This window comes from Chanodichthys erythropterus, chromosome 7 (assembly GCF_024489055.1).
Source record: "Chanodichthys erythropterus isolate Z2021 chromosome 7, ASM2448905v1, whole genome shotgun sequence".
Classification (NCBI taxonomy): Eukaryota; Metazoa; Chordata; class Actinopteri; order Cypriniformes; family Xenocyprididae; genus Chanodichthys; species Chanodichthys erythropterus.
The window spans coordinates 8668790-8691387 of record NC_090227.1 but is presented as its reverse complement, the minus strand read 5'-3'; the positions used below and the strand labels follow the sequence as shown (position 1 = coordinate 8691387).

General features: G+C 40.1%; 1 protein-coding gene across 7 annotated transcripts in view; it reads left to right on the top strand.

The window, feature by feature from the left end:
* The window catches only part of trip12 (thyroid hormone receptor interactor 12), a 61128-nt gene that overhangs the window by 21234 nt on the left and 17296 nt on the right, over nt 1-22598 (top strand). For 5 of the 7 annotated variants that reach the window (XM_067389752.1, XM_067389754.1, XM_067389750.1 and 2 more), the window contains 17 exons: nt 637-762; nt 877-1778; nt 10585-10690; nt 13232-13368; nt 13491-13574; nt 14024-14119; nt 14218-14369; nt 15427-15462; nt 15655-15750; nt 16063-16155; nt 18281-18442; nt 18680-18748; nt 19014-19179; nt 19379-19496; nt 19717-19873; nt 19981-20134; nt 22142-22370. In XM_067389752.1, the coding sequence (XP_067245853.1) occupies nt 637-762; nt 877-1778; nt 10585-10690; nt 13232-13368; nt 13491-13574; nt 14024-14119; nt 14218-14369; nt 15427-15462; nt 15655-15750; nt 16063-16155; nt 18281-18442; nt 18680-18748; nt 19014-19179; nt 19379-19496; nt 19717-19873; nt 19981-20134; nt 22142-22370 (2883 nt within the window). The remainder of the gene's footprint in view (nt 1-636; nt 763-876; nt 1779-10584; nt 10691-13231; nt 13369-13490; nt 13575-14023; nt 14120-14217; nt 14370-15426; nt 15463-15654; nt 15751-16062; nt 16156-18280; nt 18443-18679; nt 18749-19013; nt 19180-19378; nt 19497-19716; nt 19874-19980; nt 20135-22141; nt 22371-22598) is intronic. The other 2 variants (XM_067389756.1, XM_067389755.1) reach the window with 1 other exon arrangement.

Genomic DNA, 22598 nt, shown 5'->3' with positions numbered 1-22598 from the left:
ACTGCTAATTTCTTGACTTAATGACCCTAAACATTTGAATGGTAGTGCAATATAACTCAAGACAGAATCGGCACATAAGAATCATTTGTTCATGAAGCAGACCACGATACCAGTAATAAAAATATATGTAGGTTATTTAGTGGTGCCCAGTCTTTCTGTCACATTTGATTCAGACTGCAAACTCGCATAAAAAAACAAAAAAAACCTTGAATAAAATATAATTTCTTGTGCCACTGTGCTATAGATTCAGTAGCAGCAAGGCACCTTTGCTGAATAGCACTGCTGGAATAACTGACAGTGTGTGTCTCTTTTAGGCCTGATACACAGACACTTGTGGGGTTACTTTTTGTCTTTTCTCTTTTGAATAAGAGTTTTTTTAATATATATATATATATATTTATATCCTCCAGCAGTTTAGCTGCCCAACTCGACAAGGGTGATGCTCTCAACTTATGAGAAATGTCTAGCTGGATACTTATGATTGCTTTTTGTGTTCGCCATTGGGCTGATGGGTGTGTAGGAAGTGCTGAGAATAGGGCTGGAGGAATAGTCAGCTCATGAAATTGAATTTGAGGTGTTCCTCATCAACTGCCCATCCCACACTGCTCTTTGCTGTTTAATTCCCAACCTCTCCAGGTTGCAGCCAGAGCAAGTAAACCAAAAAGCAAATTCCCTACCTGAAAGTAGAAGATCTAATTCTAAGGCTTCCAAAGCCCCACCCAGCTCTGCCGTCGGCTCCGCCCGCGGCCACGCCTCTCGAAGGTATCCCTTTTTCCTCCTGTATTGCGTGTGGGTCTTTTGTGACGCAAGTTCACCATGTGCCCACTGCTTCTTCTTGGGTACTCAGGTCCTTCCCCTTTCTGTTTGTTTTTACAGGAACAGCCTCTCTTTATCTGTGGGTTCACACTCGATTCCAGATCCAGACTTAGAAGCAGCAGGAACTTCAGGCCAGCAAGGGAGACGGGAGGGCAGCAGCACCCGCGCTCTCAAACGCAGCTCCGCAGCAGAGCCCAACATCACCTTTTCGCCTAGCCCGGCCAAGCGGCCCAAAGCCGTGTCCAGTCACCTTTTGGAAAGCTCAGCCAGTGGGCCATCGGCCCCCGCAACCTCACCTGAAGTTACAGAGCCGAGGAAGGCTCCGCCATCTGTCAGCACCAAGTCCAAAAAGAGACGATTAGCAGCCGAGCCGGCTCCTGCCAGAGCCCTGAGCAAGAAGACCGCGTCCTACCCTGGCCCCAGTGGGGTCTCAAGCACCCCCTCTCAAAAGCGCAAGAAGGCCGACGTCTCTTCGTTGTCGTCCTCTTCATCCTCCTCCCTCCCCAGCTCAAGCAGCGCGGCAGGCCCCCTGCCACCCCGCAGCGAGGCCAGCCGGGCAGCCAAACCCACCAAGCTGGCGTCCAAATCGGCCGCCTCAGCCAAAGCTGGGTGTAGCACCGTGACTGACTCCTCCTCTTCCTGTGCCTCTTCCTCATCATCCTCTTCCTCTTCCTCCTCGGCTGCCACAGGCGCCAACAGCTGTGCCCCTCAGGGCGCCCGGCTTAAGCAGGGCAAGGACCAGAGCAAAGCGCGGCGGTCACGCTCTGCATCCTCCCCTTCCCCCCGTAGGAGCAGCCGGGATAAAGAGCAGAACAAGTCTGCCGGCTCCTCCAAGTTTGACTGGACGTCCCGCTTCAACTCCAAAGTCAACCTGCCAAAGGCCAGACTGTCCCTGCCAGGATCGGCCAAGGCTGAGACCTCCTCCAAGCCTGGGCCCTCCGGACTGCAGGCCAAACTAGCAAGTGAGTGCCCAAACTGCTATACAGAAAGTTATCATTTTCTTCTGTATTTTTAAAGCGATGTTCCAGGTTCAAAACAAGTTGACAAGCTCTAATTCATGGTGTGGGATTCTCAAGTTCTGACAAAATAGGAGACTAAACAGTCTGAAGGTTGGTGTGTCTAGGCGATCTTATTGAGACTAGTATTGTCACTATACCAAAACATCAGTAGTCTGTACCAATACCCAGTAACATTTATGGGAGAAAAAAGAAAAATCCACTGGAACGATTTTAAAATAAAAATATTCATTAAATTCACTATTAAAGGCATAATATGAAAGTTTTTTTGGATTAAAATATGCAAAAACCACTAGAACAATGTTATATATTGTTGACTTGTGCAATTGCATTCCAAAAATGTTTAGATCCTCAGAAATTATCTATTTTAACCAGTGTAACGGCCCGTGTCAACGGCCTGCCAGTGACGTTACATCCGCTTTAGCCCCGATTTCTGCTTTTTCTTCCATAGAAACCATGGAAACCCCAAAGATGCTTTAGTACACATTTTATTAGACAGGTGAACAACTGTTTGGATACATTTATCAACAGATTGTTATATAGCCAAACACGGTCTAATCTTTATTGTTTGAATCTCTCGTTTTCTTGATTTACTGCAAATAACATGTTTGTACCATGCCTCAGAGACACCACTATTTTGTCGAGTGGCTAACATAGAAAATCAGAAAGAGCTTTATGTGTAAGAACAAAAATACAGCGTTTTAGAGCATTAGCTCATGCATGAACAGTCCCATCGGATTGCTTTCCATCAGCTGTGGAGGTGAAGATGACAACTCCCATGATTCCATGCTCATTCATGCCGTCATTAAGCTACGCCATTGTTTTGAATAAGCAACATCTAGTGGCAAATACCACTTTAAAATGACATATTTTCAGTGAAATAAACATTGCTTTAAAATAGTGAAGTGAACATTTTAGTTCTAAATTGATCAAAGGTTCCATTGCATAGAATCCATTACGTTGTCAATAGCAATTTCGAATGACTACAATGCTCAACACTTTAAGAAACACATTGTATAAAGAAACCTTTGCAGCTCTTTACTGAGCATGCATACTAATATGCACAGGAGCGTTTGAAAGCAACTGCTGGTCAGCGTGCCAAATTAAGTTGGTGCTCATTACTGTCAGTACTGCAGAAAAGCTTGTATTGTGATTCGTCAAGCCCCTATCACATATGACCATTATGCTACTGGAACACAACAAAAACGGACCAACCTTGACGACCGTGTAAACTATATCCATGGAGATGGAACTGCAAGCTTTGTGCAGACTTTGTGCAGTTAAACTCTCCGTTTTTACCATACTGCAGCTGCCTACATGCGCAAGAGGCAAGCTATTATTAGAGCAATCAGCAACTGTTTACACTTGTACGCGCATGCCTAGTGTGCATGTGACGTGTTTTCAGTCATGTAGTGTGGACAGAGATATTTTCTGAAACGCAGTGGAAACACCAGTATAGACATGGATTGTTTTCATTTTAAAATGCAGTTTTAAAAAGGAAAACCCACTTGTGTGGACATAGCCTTGGTTTCAACAGGGGTGCACGTTAGAACACCAGCTGCAATGGTGTTGGAAGTGGACTTCAGTATTCAGACACCTGCTCCAAGTGAGGCAACTGACACACAAGCTTTTCCATGACAGATCTAATCTAGGTCTTCTGAAATGACGCTGTATCCATTGACAGACATGTGGAGAGAGATGAGATTGATTCAACATAGAACATATGCACGATAATGCACATTATGCCACTTACACTGCTTTTGATCCTGTTACGCACTCACACTGTGAGATCATTAGTCTTTCCCATAGACCCACCAACAAGCACACACAAACACATTGTATTAACTGTAATTTAGATTTAAAAAAAAAAAAAAAAAAAAACTGAAGCTCTCAGGCAGTCACACCATTACAAAGCATACTTGTTTTGAGCTTAAGTATGATTCTCAAGTACTTTTGTTTTATTCCGTTCTGAATCTAGGTCATATTTCAGCCCAAAATCAAAAGGAAAATGGAGAGATAAATTATTTATAAATTAACCCTATTTTCCAGTCCATCAAGAACCATTACTTTAATGAAAATTTAGCATATTTTCCCATTAATGTTTTAAAAACACAATTCTTAAAAAACAAAATTCTCATTGGCTCAATTTGTTTAGTTAACATCACAAAGTATATATTTTAGATTTTGGGTTAAATATAACTTGAGTGTGTTCTTGACAGTTTTCATGAGATTCAACATCACAGGCATGGTAAATTGCAGTATTTCTACTGTAATTTTCATCTGATCCTTGACCTAAGGGCTAATATCCTGAAGCAACCCAGCTTCCACAAATCAGTTTCTTTAGTAATGGCGTGATCATTGTGATGGTGATAATTTCTTGCTCCAGTAATAGTGGATGGAGTTTTGGCTTTGGTCATGGCAGGGCGAGCTGGCTCAGGTTTCAGTCCAGTTCAGTGCCAGTGTCCTGGGCTAAAAATATCAGCCTCCTGCTGCCTTACAGTATTGTATGGACAAGAGTCGCGGCTGGATGTATGCTGAGGTAGGAAGGGCTTTTGGTATAGTAGTTACTTTGCTGTGCGGATGAGCCTAGCAGAGGTTTGGAGTATCAGAATGCCCAGAGGTGGGTCAGAACGCAGGCATGCTTAGATAATTAGGCTTATGACTGTGCTATTGGTTGGATGTTTAGGATCACGTATTGGTTAGATGTTTGTCTTGTCCCTGATTTATCCACTAAGGGATGCTGTAAAGTGTTCTGTGAAGGCTTGTTGGAGGTGTTTATCTTGAGTAAGAGAGGTCATCCTCATGTGTAGACATAGGTCAGGCTGGGTTGATTATGGAAGGATATGAAGAGTCACGGGAGGGCATTCTGCCAAAGGGCAGGGGGCAGTACTTTGCCCAGAATAGACCCTCAGTGTTAGGGTTTGACCATCAGACTGGAGCTGTTCACCAGACTGAAGGCGTGAGTGATTCATCTGGCTTTACAGGGAAAGCACTGTCAGAGGTCTTTTAAAGGTTCTGTCTTTCGTTTTCCCTTCAGTTTCTTTCTATTTCCAGCAGGACTGAGTGCTATGACAGTACATATACTGTGTATCAGATGAGCATTTGAAATGTAGACTGCTTCGAACAATTTAGTTTTGATGCATTGTGCCACTCGTGTCTGGTGTAACTCTGGGTCATTTATGGTAGCTAAGCAACACTTAACATTTTTAATAGAGCATATTAATATAGAATTCAACAGATGTGCAGTTACTTGATCACAGGTTTGTCTTGCACAGTAAAATTGCTTGATTTCAGGCTTTGATTTGATTTATTTTAACTAAAAATAAAACTGAAAAAATAAAGTGCTGTCAGACTAAATTTTGTGGTGTTCTCCAGATCTCACCAACAGGCCAAACAGGTTCATACCTTCATGTTGTTTGGTTCACAGTGTTAATATTTTAACCACGTAAGATATTGTGCAAGATTGTCAAATAAAATATATTGCCTTCTATCATTATGCTTCAGTGCGTAGGCAGCTGACGTGTTGCAACAATCTACAACAAAATGGAGAGAGCTTTAATAACGAAGCAAATATTTTACTACAATATTAATTTCTTGCTCAAAATGACATCAAATGTGGAAAAAAAGTTGGTCTGAAACATGCATTTACACAAAATGACCACCAGCCGCAACTTTCAGATGCAATATTTTTTTTTAAAGTTCAACTGTCACAGAATTGAATGCATAGGATTGCGGGATATCATAGGCAGCAAAGGATACATCTATGCTGCCTCCATAAATCGATCAGATGAAGGTATCTCAGTAGACAGGATGTAACACCATTATTGGATTTGCCTTCCTACCTCAATTTTTCTGCTTTTGGACGCAGCCTTTGTGTCGATAAAGAACTCTGGCACTCAACTCTTCATTAGCACTTCAACTATTATTTAAAGCTTTTCTATTTGTTAGAGCAGGAGTAGGCAGCATCGTTCCTGGAGAGCCGCTGTCATGCAGAGTTTAGCTCCAAACCTGAAAAAAAAAAAAAAAAAATCCAACCTGCCTGTAGCTTTAATAATCCTGAAGACATTGATTAGCTTGTTCAGGTGTGTTTGATTAGGGTTGGAGCTAAATTCTGCAGGGCAGCGGCTCTCCAGGAACGACGTTGCCTACCCCTGCATTAGACTACTGATATAAGAAGTGTTATCAAAAGAGTTTCGTTCATATACTTTCTCTTTTCTGTCTGATACTAAGTTTTGCACCAGATTAAGAGAGACAGTAGCGCCGAAACACTCACGCTGTTTGTGAAATTAAGTCTGACAGAGGTTTCAAATGATTGATTTGATCTGTTCATCGGTGGGCCAAAATTCAGGCCATGATTATTGTTTTGAATCTTTTGGTTTTCACTTGAGTGTGTCTTAGGCCCCGTTTATACCTGGTATTATAATGCGTTTTGGTCGATTGGATCACAAGTAGACGATGACTTTTTTATAGCAAAAGATTTGTTCATTGTTTATTCATCAACTAAACACCATAGACTGAAAGATTGGATCTTGGGATTTAAGAATTGATATTGGTTCTTAAAAATGAGAAACAATCAAAATTTAAGAATTTTTTAACCCAGTCCTAGTTAGAACACGTCTCTGTAAAAAAGCTAATCTGTTGCATTGGCAGCATGAGAATTGTTTGTGTTGGTCTGAACAGACCCTCATTCAAATGAAAATGTTTGTCACTCAGAATTTTTGCACAGAACATTTGTCTTTGTGTAAACATGCCTTTAAAATTTGGTCAAAAGGAAGTGTCTTAAAGGTGGAGAAGGTGATCTGGAAAATGTTAACATTAGCCTGCTACAATCCCACCCTCCCTGCAAATCGTCGTCTAAAGTCACGCCTCCTCCAAAACACGACGCGCGCACACACACACACAGCTGCTCTCGGCAAAACATCACAAGCGACGGCGTTAAACTAGGTCATCATGTCTCAAAGCACATAAAATTACAATAATAATGAATGTTAACAACTTAGGCCACATTCACACTGTACGTTTTGGGGATTGACATCCGCATTTACTTACAAGTGTGAGTCTCGAAATTTCACGTTCACACAGCAACTTACAGTAGCATCTCGAACACTGTCTGTATGAATGTGCAATGAGAGTTAAGGCCGTATTCTCTTATTAGTAACCATAACGACAGTGACCAACGTAATATTATAGATGGAAACGTCCATAAAACTTAAAAGTCTTATCACGTTTGACATGACGAGATTAATTGAATCACAAGTTCATCCATCAACTTCATTAACCAACAGCAGCATATAAGCACGCGCTAGCCAGAGTCTTTAACCGTTGCACTCGCGTCACCTCTTTTGCAACGTCTCGTGCATGACACGGCATTTGAATTTGGCAAAGAAACACAAAACCGATGGGAGTTGCTCTGGTGGAGTACAGTGACTGGATCTAACACCTCAAGATGACGCACAGCTCATATCTCTGTCGCTGTAAGTTACCGAAAGCGAAACCACACACAAAACACCTTAGAGTGGCTCTCTCGCACTGTGTGACGTGACAGAAAACAAGTTGTCCAGTCCGGTTCCATTCATACAGTTCAGATTTTCTGAGAATGCACTTGAGAGTCCTGAAAATGTATGGGTGTGAGTTCACTTATAGAATGTGGTTGTCACTCCCATAAATAACCATACTGTGTGTGAACGTAACTGTATTAAGGACTCAAATACAGCACTGACAACCGTATTCTGCTGCTGTGTGAACATGGCCTTAGAGAGCTTGTACCTGACTGCTGCAGATTCAAACTGTGAAAGGTGGCTGCTGTTTGTTTATGGTGCTCCGTGACTAACGTCTGTCTGTATAAACTCTGCATAGCATGAAATGTGCTGGTGACATATGACGTCTGTGCGAACAGGGTTCGTTCAGACCGAATATAATAATTGGATGAACATTTTATGGCCTTCCACAAATGGCACATATATTTCTAAAAAAAAACCATTTAGACAGTTTAAAGCACACCATGTAGTTTATCGCCACTAGAGGTTGCTTATTCAAAACAAAGGCATAGCTTGATGATGCAAGATTGAGCGCCTATTCTTGGGAGATGTTGTCTTCACCTCATGTCTGGAGGAAAAGAATCGGGAGGGGACTCGGGCAGAAATCATGTTCATTGATGAAATTATTAATGTTAATGTAGTATGAAGCAGAGCAGGGCCGTGTGCTGTGCGAGTAGAAACGAGGACGCTGGCGCGATTGCTAAAGACAGACAAGTACGAGAGACAGCTCGAGATCATCAGAACTTTTATGCCCCAGACAAGTGTTTCCGCTTCTTTTGTGGGGTAAAGCAGTGCTGTTTTATCATATTAGATACATTTGTGTCTTGAAAGTTATAATGCTACATTCGCTCGGCGGCTGCCGTGAGACACTTTTTGCACACTGCAGTAAGCTAGATCGATATTAGGCATGGTAAAACATGGTACTCGCTTTAAATCAAGAAAACGAAATTCAAACCATAAGACTTACTGTGTTGAGCTAAATAACAATGATTAGATTTCTGTTGATGAATTTATCCATCCAAACAGCTCACCTGTCTAATAAAACACAATATATTAAAGCATCTTTGGAAACCTGGAAACCGAATGTAACGCGGGTATGATGCCATTGATAGGTGACGCACGGACACGCTCCATGTCCTGGTTAAAATTGCTTATTTCTCTGGATTTAAACATTCTTGGAAACATTTGCGATAATGTAAGTACACAAGTCCACAAAATATATAACATTGTTCTTGTGATTTTTTAATATTTTAATTATTAGTATTTTTTTTTACATAGTAATTGCTATCAGGATATGAGGAGACATTGAGCCAGTATAACAAATAATGTTTCTATAGAGAATCGCCTATTGTACCTTTTAAGATGATGCCTTAAGATGCTACCTGCATAGGCAGCACGCTAGGCTTTGGAATTGAGCATATGTTTCTGGCTTAATCAGAAAGAGTGCATATGACTGGGGCTGATGAGGAGCCGATGTTATCGTTAAATGTAGATGGTAGGCTGTGATTTAATTTACACACAGTGCTAATGAGATGATGTGCAGAACGTACTGGTTTCTGTGGAAACAGTCTTAACGCGTGCTGTATGGAGTCTCAGAGGCAGTCAAGTAATGTGCTTGTTGTGGCCAAAGGTCAGAGCCAGATGATTGGAAATGATTTGCTGCGCTGCTATTTCCATTATTTTCACATTGTTTTTCCTGTGTCATATTTGTCACATTGAAATTAACCGGCTTTACAGATATTCTCGATGTTTAAATACCATAATCACGTGTCAGTTTTGTAATATGCGATAGTTCACCCAAAAATTAAAATTCATGAATCATTTAATCACCCTCAAGTTGTTCTGAACTTTATGAATTTCTTTCTTCTGCTGAACACAAAAGATATTTTGTAGATTATGGTTAAAGGGTTAGTTCACCCAAAAATGAAAATTCTGTCATTACTCACCCTCATGCCATTCCACACCCGTAAGACCTTTGTCAATATTCAGAACAAAAATTAAGATATTTTAGTTGAAATCCGATGGCTCTGTGAGGCCTCCATAGGGAGCAATGACACTTCCTCTCTTAAGGTCCATAAAGGTACTAAAAACATATTTCAATTGGCTCATGTAAGTACAGTGGTTCAATATTAATATTATAAAGCGACGAGATTTTTGGAGTGCCACAAAAACAAAATAACGACTTATTTAGTGATGGCCGATTTCAAAACACTTCTTCAGGAAGATTCGGAGCACAGATGAATCAGTGTATCGAATCTGCTGTTCGGAGCGCCAAAGTCACGTGATTTCAGCCGTTGGCAGTTTGACACGCGATCTGAATCATGATTGGATACACTGATTCATTTGTGCTCTGAATCTTCCTGAAGCAGTGTTTTGAAATCGGCCATCACTAAATAAGTCGTTATTTTGTTTTCGTCGCTTTATAATATTATTGAACCACTGTACCCACATGAACAGATTTAAATATGTTTTTAGTACCTTTATGGATCTTGAGAGAGGAAGTGTCATTGCTCCCTATGGAGGCCTCACGGAGCCATCGGATTTTAACTAAAATATCTTAATTTGTGTTCTGAAGATGAACGAAGGTCTTACGGGTGTGGAACAGCATGAGGGTAAGTAATAAATGACAGAATTTTAATTTTTGGGTGAACTAACCCTTAACCTATGGGGAAAAAAAAAAAAATCTCGTTCATTCTGTAGTATTTGTGTCCCGAAAGAGATGTAGACTAGTGTCATGAAATAAGAGGGTCTCGATGAAATTAGAACGCAAGTGGTCGCAGGAGACACAGTAGAGTAACAGGTGTAAACAGTAATGTGTCTTGGCTGACCACTTGTGATCTGATCACCCAAAACTCATCTTAAACCCTGTTTCCAACTGGTATTACCTCTCACTCACTCAATTTATGAGATATTGTGAATAATTTGCAGTCGCCAGGGAGCCGCTATCAATATGCAGTAGAGTCCTGGAACTTCCAGGATAGGTGGGATATCTGAATTTATGGCTTGCTATCCTTTAACTTTCTCTCTCTCTCTCTCTCTCTCTCTCTCTCTCTCTCTCTCTCTCTCTCTCTCTCTCTCTCTCTCTCTCTCTCTCTCTCTCTCTCTCTCTCTCTCTCTCTCTCTCTCTCTCTCTCTCTCCCCCTCTCCCCCTCTCTCCCCCCCCCCCCCCCCATTCTGATTATTCTGAGTGTAATACTGTATGTTTCTGTCTCCAGGTTTGAGGAAGTCCACTAAGAAGCGTAGTGAGTCTCCCCCAGCAGAGCTCCCCAGCTGTCGGAGGAGCACACGTCAGAAGACCACGGGCTCTTGCGCCAGCACCAGGTACTTAACCACCAGCCTTTTCAATCAAGAACAGTCTACTGCTCTAGAACATGCACATATAAATAAATGTGCGGCTATGTTCGTAGACACCTTAAGGGCACTAGACCGTTTGTAGACAGTTTGGCAGCTCACTAGTTGGACCCTGTCTGCGGCCTTTTGAATGATTGAGCATCGTAAATCAAGCCATTTGGTGAGAGAGATCACTCTGGCTGTTCAGCTTAGTGAACCAGCACACAAGAAAAAAAGCAAAAGTAATAAAGAGAGCACTCACAGAAAGCCGTTCTAATTTTATTAATTTTCTTATCTGAGCATCCTGATACGTGAATATTTCCATAAAGGCATGGCCATTTGTAAACCAAATCAGAACTTGATTACCATTTTGAATATGTTTTGTATGTCCGCCGTTGTAGTGTTGCTTTCTCTTTTTGAATGGCGAGTATAGACTATTACCACCTGCTGATAAAGACAGTTAATTATTTACACACAGGTGCAGAACGCACATGCTAGTTGGCCATTGGCTGTAGTTTTTGCATCGTTTTTGGTCAACTTTTTTTTTTTTTAGGCCCAGATGAACGAGAAGCGAGGCGACAGCATAGTCAGCTTTTGTCAGCGCTAGTCCTTTGATGTTGTTTTGATGCCTCACGGCCTATAGGTTTGCAGTCTTTACAATGAACTGCACACTGTAAAGGTTCTAGATCAATGTAATTTTAACGACACTTTCAAAACTGTTTTATGGAGTTTTTGTGTACTAAAGGTGTCTTTGGAAAGATGTTTAGTTAGCTGAACAATTGACATGTTAAATATCAGTCAAGAACAAAGAACACAGTCAAACAAACAAGAACACACTTTTCATTCCTGTCAAAAAAAACTAAATATGGTGCTACCATGACTAAGGACTATTGTGTCTGAATCTGATACAGAGAGGGTAGTTGGTTCCTCCGTATTAATTTATTTGTTAAATTTACTAGAACCATCAGCCCCCTCTATCCCCTCAGCAGTATTTTGTGGTAACTGCAGATGGGTGTTCTTGTTCAGTTACTTACTTTACTGGTACTTCCAGTTCATCCTCATGGTGCAATGTTGTGGATTGTCTTGCAGAAGAACTTTGTTTATGAATACGTGGAAACCCAAAGACAATGTTAAACAGTTAAAAACGGGCTGTATTCACAAAAATACCACTAAGAGATCTCCTAAATTGCAGTAAAAGTTTTTAGGTAAGAGTTTTCTCTTAACCTATTCACAAAGCTGCTGAGACCAACTTTTACTAAGGAACAGAGAGAAATCTTAAGCTAAGAGAAAAGGTGGTGTTTACCTCGTTGTTATAGATGATGTCAACACACTTAATAACTATGCCCACAGTTATTGGCTGATAGGGGATGGGTCTCTGTCAGTGATTTAATCACAGAAATATTGTAGAACGAGGTATCATGTTGCCATATTCAAATAAAGATTTTAAAACGTTGCCATATGCCTCTTACATGTCTGCATCATGAGAGATTGCAGAATTCAAGTGACAGATGATGTTTTATAAAAAAAGTTCGGGAGGAGCACGTTCAATTGGTCTATCTAATCAGCTGCACAGGAGGCATATACAGCAGACTCACCTAGTTTGCTCAACAGTTTTGTTTCTTCACCCTCTGCTGGTTCCTATTCCCAGCTGTGGAGACGGGAGTACCCTGGGTTTGGGCTAAATTGGAGCCCTTCCTTAGGACAGCACGCCAAATACGCTTAGTTAGCTCGCGATAATTTGTGTGAACTCAAGAAAACAATTGCAACAGGTAATCGGACATTATTTTCTTATTTATTAAAGATTTATTGTTGCAGTTTTTGCCTTTTTATTATGATAGGGCAGTGAGTAGACAGGAAGCAAAGTGAAAGAGAGAAAGGGGTGACGGGATCGGGAAAGGTTCACAAACTCAAACTCCGGTCACATGGGCTGCCCACATGGCTATTCGCACTGAAGATAGGACATTATTTTCAACTTGACCGCAATGTTTTATTTTTCAATTTTTAAATGCATTTTGCCTGTACATAAATTAACCTTTATGTCATTGCAGATTTAAAATTTATAAATCTAAATATTTATTGCATTTATGAAAAAAAGGCTCCGCACCCAAGGCTCGATTGCCTGTTTACTCAGTGGTGTACAGATTGCTAGTAACAGCCATTTTAGGATTGTTTGTGATTTGGTCTTAGTGACCTCTTCAATACTCCTTAATTTTCACAGATTTGGGAGCTGGTTTTAGCACTAAAATGCTTTGTGAAATGATCTTAGAGCAAAAATATAGAAGTCATCAAATTAGGACTGACACGCCCATTATTTTTAAGAGTTTCTCCTACATCAGCAAGCTACTTTTAACCTTAAGATGTTTTGTGTATATGGCCCCACATAGTTCCGGTCCTTGATTTTGATTGTCTGAAGCTCTTTCTAAGCTGATATGAAATAAATATGACCATTTAAATTGTAAACTCCTTTGTTCACATTTTAATAAGATTATTGGCCTTTCTCTTTCTCTTTTTTTTTTCTCTCCACTCTCCTAGTCGGCGAGGCTCAGGCCTGGGCAAGCGCGGGACTGCCGAAGCTCGCCGACAGGAGAAAATGGCCGACTCTGATAACAACCAGGATGGGGCCAATTCATCGGCCGCGCGCACAGAGGAAACGCCCCAAGGGGCGTCAGGTAAGAGAGCAGCGGCCCCCTGTAATACTGTGATGTGTATGTTAAGTACCTTAATACAGGTATGAAAATGTGTTTTATTCTACATCTCAGTCTCTTATACCCATTCTCTCTCTGCTCTAAAGCGTCTAGCTCAGTAGCTGGAGCTGTTGGCATGACCACCTCTGGAGAGAGTGAATCAGATGACTCTGAAATGGGAAGACTGCAAGGCATGTTTCCTTTTTATTTCATAAATTTTCTAAAAATACAGTTTTAGGTGTTCATGAAGATATATAGTAATTATACTGTCAAAGTCAAATTGTTACTATGTCCGTTCTTCTTAGTGTTATGTTTTGCACACATCTCAACATTGTGTTAGATTAAAGACTGTGATTGGAGTATTTAAAACATTGCTTTTAGAAGGAAAAATTTAGGAAAAGGTGTTAGTGCATTGTATATATATTGCAGTGTTGTTTCTTTACTCATCATAATTTTATAACTTGTTTTAATTAAAAACGCTTTGTTATTGTCACTGCACAATTTTCTCATCATTGACAAAAATAAATACCTTTCTTAACAGACATCAGCAGTTTCATTGAAAGGATTAACAATGAACAAAGCCTAATAAAACACAAACATCTAGTTATGTATGAGGTTTCATATTTTGCTCTCTCTACAGCTCTGCTGGAGGCCAGGGGCCTTCCTCCTCACCTGTTTGGCCCCTTTGGGCCCCGTATGTCACAGCTGTTTCATAGGACCATTGGAAGTGGAGCTAGTGAGTGACCTTGACTGATGTTTTTGACATTTTTGTGGGAAGATTAAGTATTTCTTCTGCTCAAGATGTCCGTCTTCTGTCTCCCTCTACGCTTGCAGGCTCAAAGGCACAGCAGCTGCTGCAGGGGCTGCAGGCTACAGGTGACGAATCCCAGCAACTCCAGGCTGCTATAGAGATGTGCCAGCTGCTAGTGATGGGTAACGAGGAGACGCTGGGAGGATTCCCTGTCAAGAGCGTTGTTCCTGCCCTGGTAAGTACACTACCTGGTCTTTGGCATAAAGCCTGCTCCACACTGCAGTTTATTCTGGCAGAGCACCCAATTAGACAGGTGTGAACAAATTTATTAAAATCGCCAAATAGTAATGCCCAGATAGTGGTTCCAGGGTCGCTACAAATCCTTAAAATCTGAAGTCTTAAAGTCAATTTAACAGGATTTTTTAAGTCTGTGGGTGGTGGACCTCGGTTCCTCTAGGGGGATCTGCGTGAATGCCAACCTTCCCACCCTCTCTTCCCCCAGCCCATCCCTGAAGTATATTATTTTTACTTTAGATTACAGTAGGGAAATTATAATACTTTTGTATCATTTTTTTTTCCCCCTTGTAACAGGTAAACCCTTGAGCTTTTATTTTGGTGGAAAACTGCAGTTTCTGTGAACAGTTTTACAAACATATCTCATAAGTGAAATGCTGTAATTATTTGTCCACAAAAATGATGGAAATTATGTGAAAATAATTGGTAAACTCACAGGACATGCAGAGATTTGCTGCATTCACTATGAAAGAGCCATTCTTAGATGCAGAAAGCACCAGGTTTTGAGCTGATCATGTGAACAAAGTGCACGTTTTGAAATGTGCTGAAATGTGAAGTTTATCATTTTAGAAAATTTGGTCTGGTTTCATAGACAGGGCCGAGCCTGAGCCAGGATTAGGCTTTAGTTCAATTAGGATATTTAAATATTTTTTATAAACAAAAATGCATTTTAGTCTAGGACTAGCTTAAGCCTTGTCTGTGAAACTGGGGGTAATATTTTTAGTCATCCTGTATTATTTGAACTGTAATGTGTGCAGATTTGTTTTGGTTGTTTTATGCTTTAGGATGTCACTATAGACATAGCCCTACCCCACCCCACCCATATGGTATTAATTTTATTTCTGCAGGTCTTAGAAAAGGCCTTAGATTTGTGCTTTCTGAAATTTATCATCTGAGAGAGATAACCAACATTCTCTCTGTGTTGGGAGTCAAAATTCCTCTGTTGACTTTCTATTCTTACCCACATGTCCTTTTCTCCTCTTGTCTTCTCTTTGCAGATCACACTATTACAGATGGAGCATAATTTTGATATTGTGAGTATTAGGAACTTCTGTGAGTGGGTGCACGCGTTTACTCAGACAGAACATTGTGCAAGCCTATCAAGGCCAACTGTAGTGAATCTATCACCTGGCAATCATTTCATCCATGTATTCAGTCATTGAATTTTGACACTTAAAATTGGAGAATAACGTAATACCTGTTCCCAATGTGTGACATTTCTGCAGATGAATCATGCATCTCGCGCTCTCACCTACATGATGGAGGCTCTGCCGCGCTCCTCGGCTGTGGTGGTAGACGCCATCCCAGTCTTCCTGGAAAAGGTAAATGGCATCTCACTGTTTCTTTGAACCTTGGCTGCCCTGTATGTGTATAATATAATTAAAGGGGTTATATAATGGAAAAACAGGTTTTTCTTTGCTGCTTTGAAATAAAAGTATGAATTTAGACATATGGAACAACATTTTGCTCCCCTCAAAAACATTTTTGACTATGAGCACATTCACATATCACAGACTTGATTGGAATGTGACATTTCACATGTGAATAAGTTAGACACTCATGAAAAGGTTATATTTAGAAGTGGCGTCATTTGTGTTTGCTGTCTCAAATCCATTTTTCCCTTGTGTCCACAGCTTCAGGTAATACAGTTTATTGATGTGGCAGAACAAGCCTTGACCGCTCTGGAGATGTTGTCACGGAGGCACAGCAAAGCCATCTTACAGGCTGTGAGTACTGATGGTTTCTTGTTACTTAAATGCAGTTTCAGCCAAGTGTTAGTTTCGTAAATGAAATCTATTACGAAAAATGTTCGTCGACAACCTTTTTTTTTTTTTTCATGACTAAGACAGGACAATAATGAGAAGACTCCAACGTAATTAAATGATAAAGGTTCTTACGCACTGAGGGTGCGTTCACACTTGTTGTTCAGTTCCTTTGGTTCGTTTGGTCTGGAATCTCTCCGTCACACACACAAACGATCTGCTGCATGGAGACGCGCGTCTGATGCCTGTGATGGGCAAACTCGCATCTCCCATCTTTTCAGCAGTATTGGTCCACTTGTTTGTAGTGCATCAGTGTTCAGATGGCAGCGTTCACACGTTCAGATGAACCGCACTAACGGAGCAATCGCACCAGGGTTCATTTTAATCAAACCAAAAATGGCAAGTGTGAACACACCCTGAGTGTCTGCAAGCTAAAGATGTCAAGATTTTAAATTCCCCAATCAGAGCTTTTCTCTTAAAATGATGCATTTTCTGCCTGGTGTTTTACCTAATCTTTGCAATCTGGCAACCACTCTCTACACTGCAGAAGAAGTGCTGATGATCTGAAAACACTGACAAACGCTCAAATGAAAGTGTCATTCAGTCAGTCTGTGTTCCTTCATGAGTCGTTTGCACCGTTTGCTGCGACTAAATCTGTGATCAAACCTTTTTATTGATGAACTGTAATAAATCCAAACATGGATCTCTACTATATTGTTTGCGATTGTGGTTGTTGAATAAATGCAACATCTGTGTGACAAAGTATTTTTGCTCTTGTTTTAATAGAAAAACGTTAATCTAATTTGGAATTATTAGAAATACTATTAGGAATTTGAGAAGTTTCTTGTTTTACCCGTTTTCATAATGTAGAGAGTGTGTTAATAAGATAAATAGCCTAAAATAAACCAGGAAACTAAATTAGGCAAGTTAAACCATGCGTCATTCTCTTGATTTGTGCTTGTAGGTGACACAAGTGACAAATTCTGATGAAATGTAAACATTTATTTCTCAAATGACTATAGTCATTGTGGTTATACTTTCAAGCAAAGTAGTTGTGATTATCAGTTTAACCATTATGCAGCATGATGAAATTGATGTTTTCAGTGACTAAAACTAGCCTAAAATGCCCACTTTCCCAAACATTGTCAACTAAAACTTGACTAAACGAAAACAGGGCAAGGTTGACTAAATATAACTTCAGGCCTAAGACAGAATTTAAAAATAGCTGTCAAAATTGTCACTATTTCAACCAGTAAGACACCATTTATATTTAATTAAATTTAATAACCACAAAAAAAAAAAAAAAAAAAAAAATCAGCCAATGGGCTATATGCACGGAGCATTCTTTAGAACTTCTGCAATAATATAAGCCAGCTCGAAAAATTCCAGCATCAATAGTGTAATACTTGGTTTATAATCAGAATATAGTCACTTAAATAGTCCGGCATAGCATTAATGTAGTTATTCAAACGTAAGATGACATAAAAAATAAAGACGTACCTCAGTGTTCCTCCTTGGCTAAATTCAGTTCGACCAATTCAACAAAAAAAAAGTAAAAAATTTAATATTTATTGTGCACTTTAGTTAGATTAATTGAATAAAATGTGTTTTCACAAGTGTGCCAAAATCATTGATCTTGTGCTGCACTGACTGACAACTGCTGTGATTATAAAAGGAAAGCACAGTGCTCACTGTGTTATTCATTCACAAGAAAAGTTGTTTTTCATAAGATTTTGTGAGTACTTCATACTTCACATTGACAAAATGTATTTTTAAACCTATTTATTTTATGATGTTTAATATTTAGTCAAAACCGAAACTATTGGAGGAAATGGCTGATAAATGCGCAAATAAATGCTACTCTGTCACCACTAGCTGGTTATAGTCGTAATTGTCGTTGTTAGCCGTTCCAAGCATTAACATAGAGTAGAACAGAGTAGACACAGGTGTGTATATTTGCTGTTTTATAACAGCTTTGAATGTTAAGTCTGTTCTATTTACCCCATCTTATTTTATTATGGAAAATGACACACCACTGACGCTGTGCTGTTTTTTTTTTTTTTTTTTTTTTGAAAATGTCTCTTTACAGGGAGGTCTAGCTGACTGTTTGCTGTACTTGGAGTTCTTCAGCATCAATGCTCAGAGGAACGCGTTAGCCATCGCTGCTAACTGCTGCCAGAGCATCACGCCGGACGAGTTTCACTTTGTTGCTGACTCTCTGCCCCTGCTCACTCAGAGACTCACACACCAGGTGATGAGTTGAAAGACACAGCAGATACTTTATTCACATTTACAACAGCAGATGAACAGACGTCATGTCTGGATCTGTAACACAAACATGAGCATTCACAAGGACGTAAGCGTTATGTTTGCCGTAGTGTTACTGGTGTGATTCACACCTGGTTGGCAGACTTGGGGTGTAACGATAATATCAGCACGGTCTATCTCAGAAGAAATCAGCATTTTTGTTTTGACTTTTGTTTTACAGGATAAAAAATCTGTCGAAAGCACTTGTCTCTGTTTTGCCAGGCTGGTGGACAACTTTCAGCATGAGGAGGTGAGAAATCATTACTCGTGCACAAGCACAGCAAATCTTATAAACCTTAAAGGGTACATAACCCCCACAGTTTCCGCCAATCTCATGTTAATCTTGAGTACCTATGGAGTAGTACTGCATCCTTTTTATCTCATTATATACATTGAATTGTCATTATTTACAAATGCTTTGTGAATCGCCCAATTGACCGTCACCCAAAATGCAAAACACATTTGTGCATTCAGTATGACCTCATTAACCGCTGCCCTGTGTCACTGTGTCACAGAACCTGTTACAGCAGGTGGCGTCGCGGGACCTGCTGACCAACATCCAGCAGCTGCTGGTTCTTACTCCACCCGTGCTCAGCTCCGGCATGTTCATCATGGTAGTGCGCATGTTCTCTCTCATGTGCTCCAATTGCCCATGCCTGGCCGTGCAGCTCATGAAACAGAGTAAGTCACTCGCACGCACACATATGACCCGCCCTGCTGCCTGTTTCCAAAAGACAACACCAACACAGGAAAGAATGTGGTACTTCAGAGCAGTTTGTTTTGCACATATTTATCAAGATATAAACACTGGATGGACGGCATGTGGTCTGTTTTACGAACACATCTAAATGTACATTGAGTGACTGTGTTTGGTTCACAGATATAGCAGAGACGCTGCGTTTCCTGCTCTGTGGAGCATCTAATGGGAGCTGTCAAGAACAGATTGACCTTGTTCCCAGAAGCCCCCAGGAGCTTTATGAACTCACCTCACTTATTTGGTACATCCTGTTTTCATAAACCTATCCTCGATCTGTGTGGCTCTGTTGGTGACATCCAAGTAACTTGCTCTGAGTAAACACAGACTCCGATTGGAGGACTTATGAAGATTAAAGGATTAGTTCACCCCAAAATTAAAAATGTGTCAGCTTTGCTAGCAATTCAAACAGAGGAAACTGTAATGAGTGTGTTTGATCACTCTGTTTTATGTCTCTGCTATAGTGAGCTGATGCCATGTCTGCCCAGAGAGGGCATCTTTGCGGTTGATGCCATGCTGAAGAAAGGCAGTGCCCAGACTACAGAGGGTGCCATCTGGCAGTGGAGAGATGACAGAGGCCTGTGGCACCCTTACAACCGCATTGACAGTCGTATCATTGAAGTATGTTCAGCTAACTATATTCAGTGCAGATGTACTTAGTGTGGGTTTCAGTAGACCAGCTAATGATTTAGAATCACCATGCGATATAATTGCTTACACTTTTTCAGACTGCACACCAGAACGGAGAAGATGAGATTAGTCTGTCGACACTCGGCCGTGTCTACACCATCGACTTCAACTCTATGCAGCAGATAAATGAAGACACTGGCACAGCCCGTGCCATTCAGAGGAAACCCAACCCTCTGGCCAACCCCAACACAGGTACACATGCACACTCAAACTTAATGAAACATTATTGTTTAACTGCATTTTCAGCAAACTGTTAGAGGTTGACCGATATTTGTTGTTTTGTTTTTTTTTCTTCCCCGATACCAATAACTGAAACCGGAAAATAAGGCCGAAATCGAGTTAATTGCCGATAGTTTATTAAATCGATATAAATGATTTCCACTTAATGTTAAACATTGATAAACTTTATTAGAAAAATAAGAATGACTTAACCATGAGAATCTTTTCATTATTAAAATAAATTAAAACACTTTTTTTAAATGTAAATTTTCAAATTGAATTTTATATCTCACATTAAAGGGGACCTATTATGCTCCTTTTCACAAGATGCAATAAAAGTCTCTGGTGTCCTCAGAATGTGTCTGAAGTTTCAGCTCAAAACACCCCACAGATAATTCATTATAGCTTGTCAAATTTGCCCTTATTTGGGTGTGAGTAAAAACGCGCCATTTTTGTGTGTACCTTTAAATGCATATGAGCTGCTGCTCCCGGTTCCCTTTCCAGAAAAGGCTGGAGCTTTAATAGCTCGCACATCGGTTGCTTAACAACAAAAAAGCTGGAGAATCTCACACAGCCAAAATGACGATTGTCAGTAAGTGTTCAACCTTACATTTTTCAAACTGGAGTCGGACACTGATGGAGAGACTCTGGAAGAAGTTACAATTTTTACAATGAAACTGGACGTTTCTGAATGGTTAGTGGGTAAATTTATGTAGTTGCTGTGAAGTTGATTCAACTCCTGATTCAACTCATCAGCTAGCATGTTCCATCATGTTAGTCTTTTGTGCAAATCCAGCGTTGAATTGACTCTTGTTTGTGAAGCAGTCCAGCGTAAAATGACGGCATGGCAACAACACTCTACTACAACAACTCTTCCTATTCTTTAAAGTAGCCCAACATGGCCTCACCCCCTTTAATGCGTGTTCCCCGGGGACAGGGTCTATGTAAAATTTGGGGTTTGTGATGTCACCAACCCAGGAAGAAGCTTGCTGTAGTCCCTACAAGCCATTTGTTGTAGTCCTTAAAAAGCTATTTCTTTAGAAAGAAAACATCTCCCTTTGCATTGAACTTTGTCATAACTTTGCAGATTTTGTTTATGCTCAAACGCCAACATTAAACACTAACTAAAGTTAGCAAAATGAAATCCTAATGAAGGACCCCTTTAATGATATACTGTGCTTTCATTAAAATGAATATATTTGACCATACTCTTACATCTATTTTGTGCATAACCACTTAATAAAATTTATTTTGTAAGAACAGAAACATTTGGAAAGCTAAAAAGCAGAGAACAGGCTATTCCTGTGCATGCATCACGCATTTGTGTTGTGTGTGTGCACTTTGTCTTCTAAAGCAAGCAATCAGTATCAGATGATCAAAAGCAAAAACCCAGTTAGCATTTTTCCACATTAACATGGTTGATATTAATATGATGAAATTATGATTGTTACATGAAGTTGTTGTTATTTTGTTTTTTATTGCGCTCATGTATTGTAACAGATATATTGCCCTCTACACCAAAAACATGCTTCATCTGCATGAAGCATAAGTGATATCTTACTCAAAAAAGGCAAATTAGAATGGAAAGTATTTGACCATCTTTTGCATTTAAACAACTAATGTTATCCCTTAACCTCTTAAATAATTTATTATTCTTTAGTTATATGTAATAATGCATACTTGATGCATACTTTGGCTTTTCTCTGCCGTGTTATAAATTAACTTAATGTAGGAAGCCTAGTCACATGTCACAACAAACTCCATGCAAAGTCTGGACTGGTTTTTGGTCAGCCGACCTTTGTTTTCAAATAATTATGACCAGTGGTAAACAGTAAGCACACTTAAAATAGAATTGTATTTAAACATGGAATCAAATTTTTCTTCCATAAATGTGACTCATTATTAAATTATATGAGATATTTAATGTGAATAAAATGTTGTAAAAAAGTAAAGGAAGAAAAACAGTGTCTGTCTTCGCAGGAGGGCACTTGGAGGTGCGGCGAGAGGACGCACGCGCTCAGCTGATGAAAGAGGACCCTGAGCTGGCCAAGTGCTTCATAAAGACTCTGTTTGGGGTTCTTTATGAGGTGTACAGCTCCTCAGCCGGGCCTGCCGTCAGACACAAGTGCCTTAGAGCCATCCTCCGGATCATCTACTTCGCAGATGCAGAGCTGCTTAAAGATGTACTGCGCAACCATGCTGTGTCTAGGTCAGTTAGCGACTGAAGAGCCACGTGTGAGAATTGGACCAAAATCTTATCACAATCTAAATTTTACATTACATAACGTAAATCAATCAGATCTTTAAAACAGAATATTAGCATGCTTGCATTAAAGGGATATAATTGTCATTTATCACTATATCTCCCAATAATATGTTCTAGAAATATGATATTTGTATGCTTAGTTTTATGATCAAAGCCCTGTAGTTTTTATTG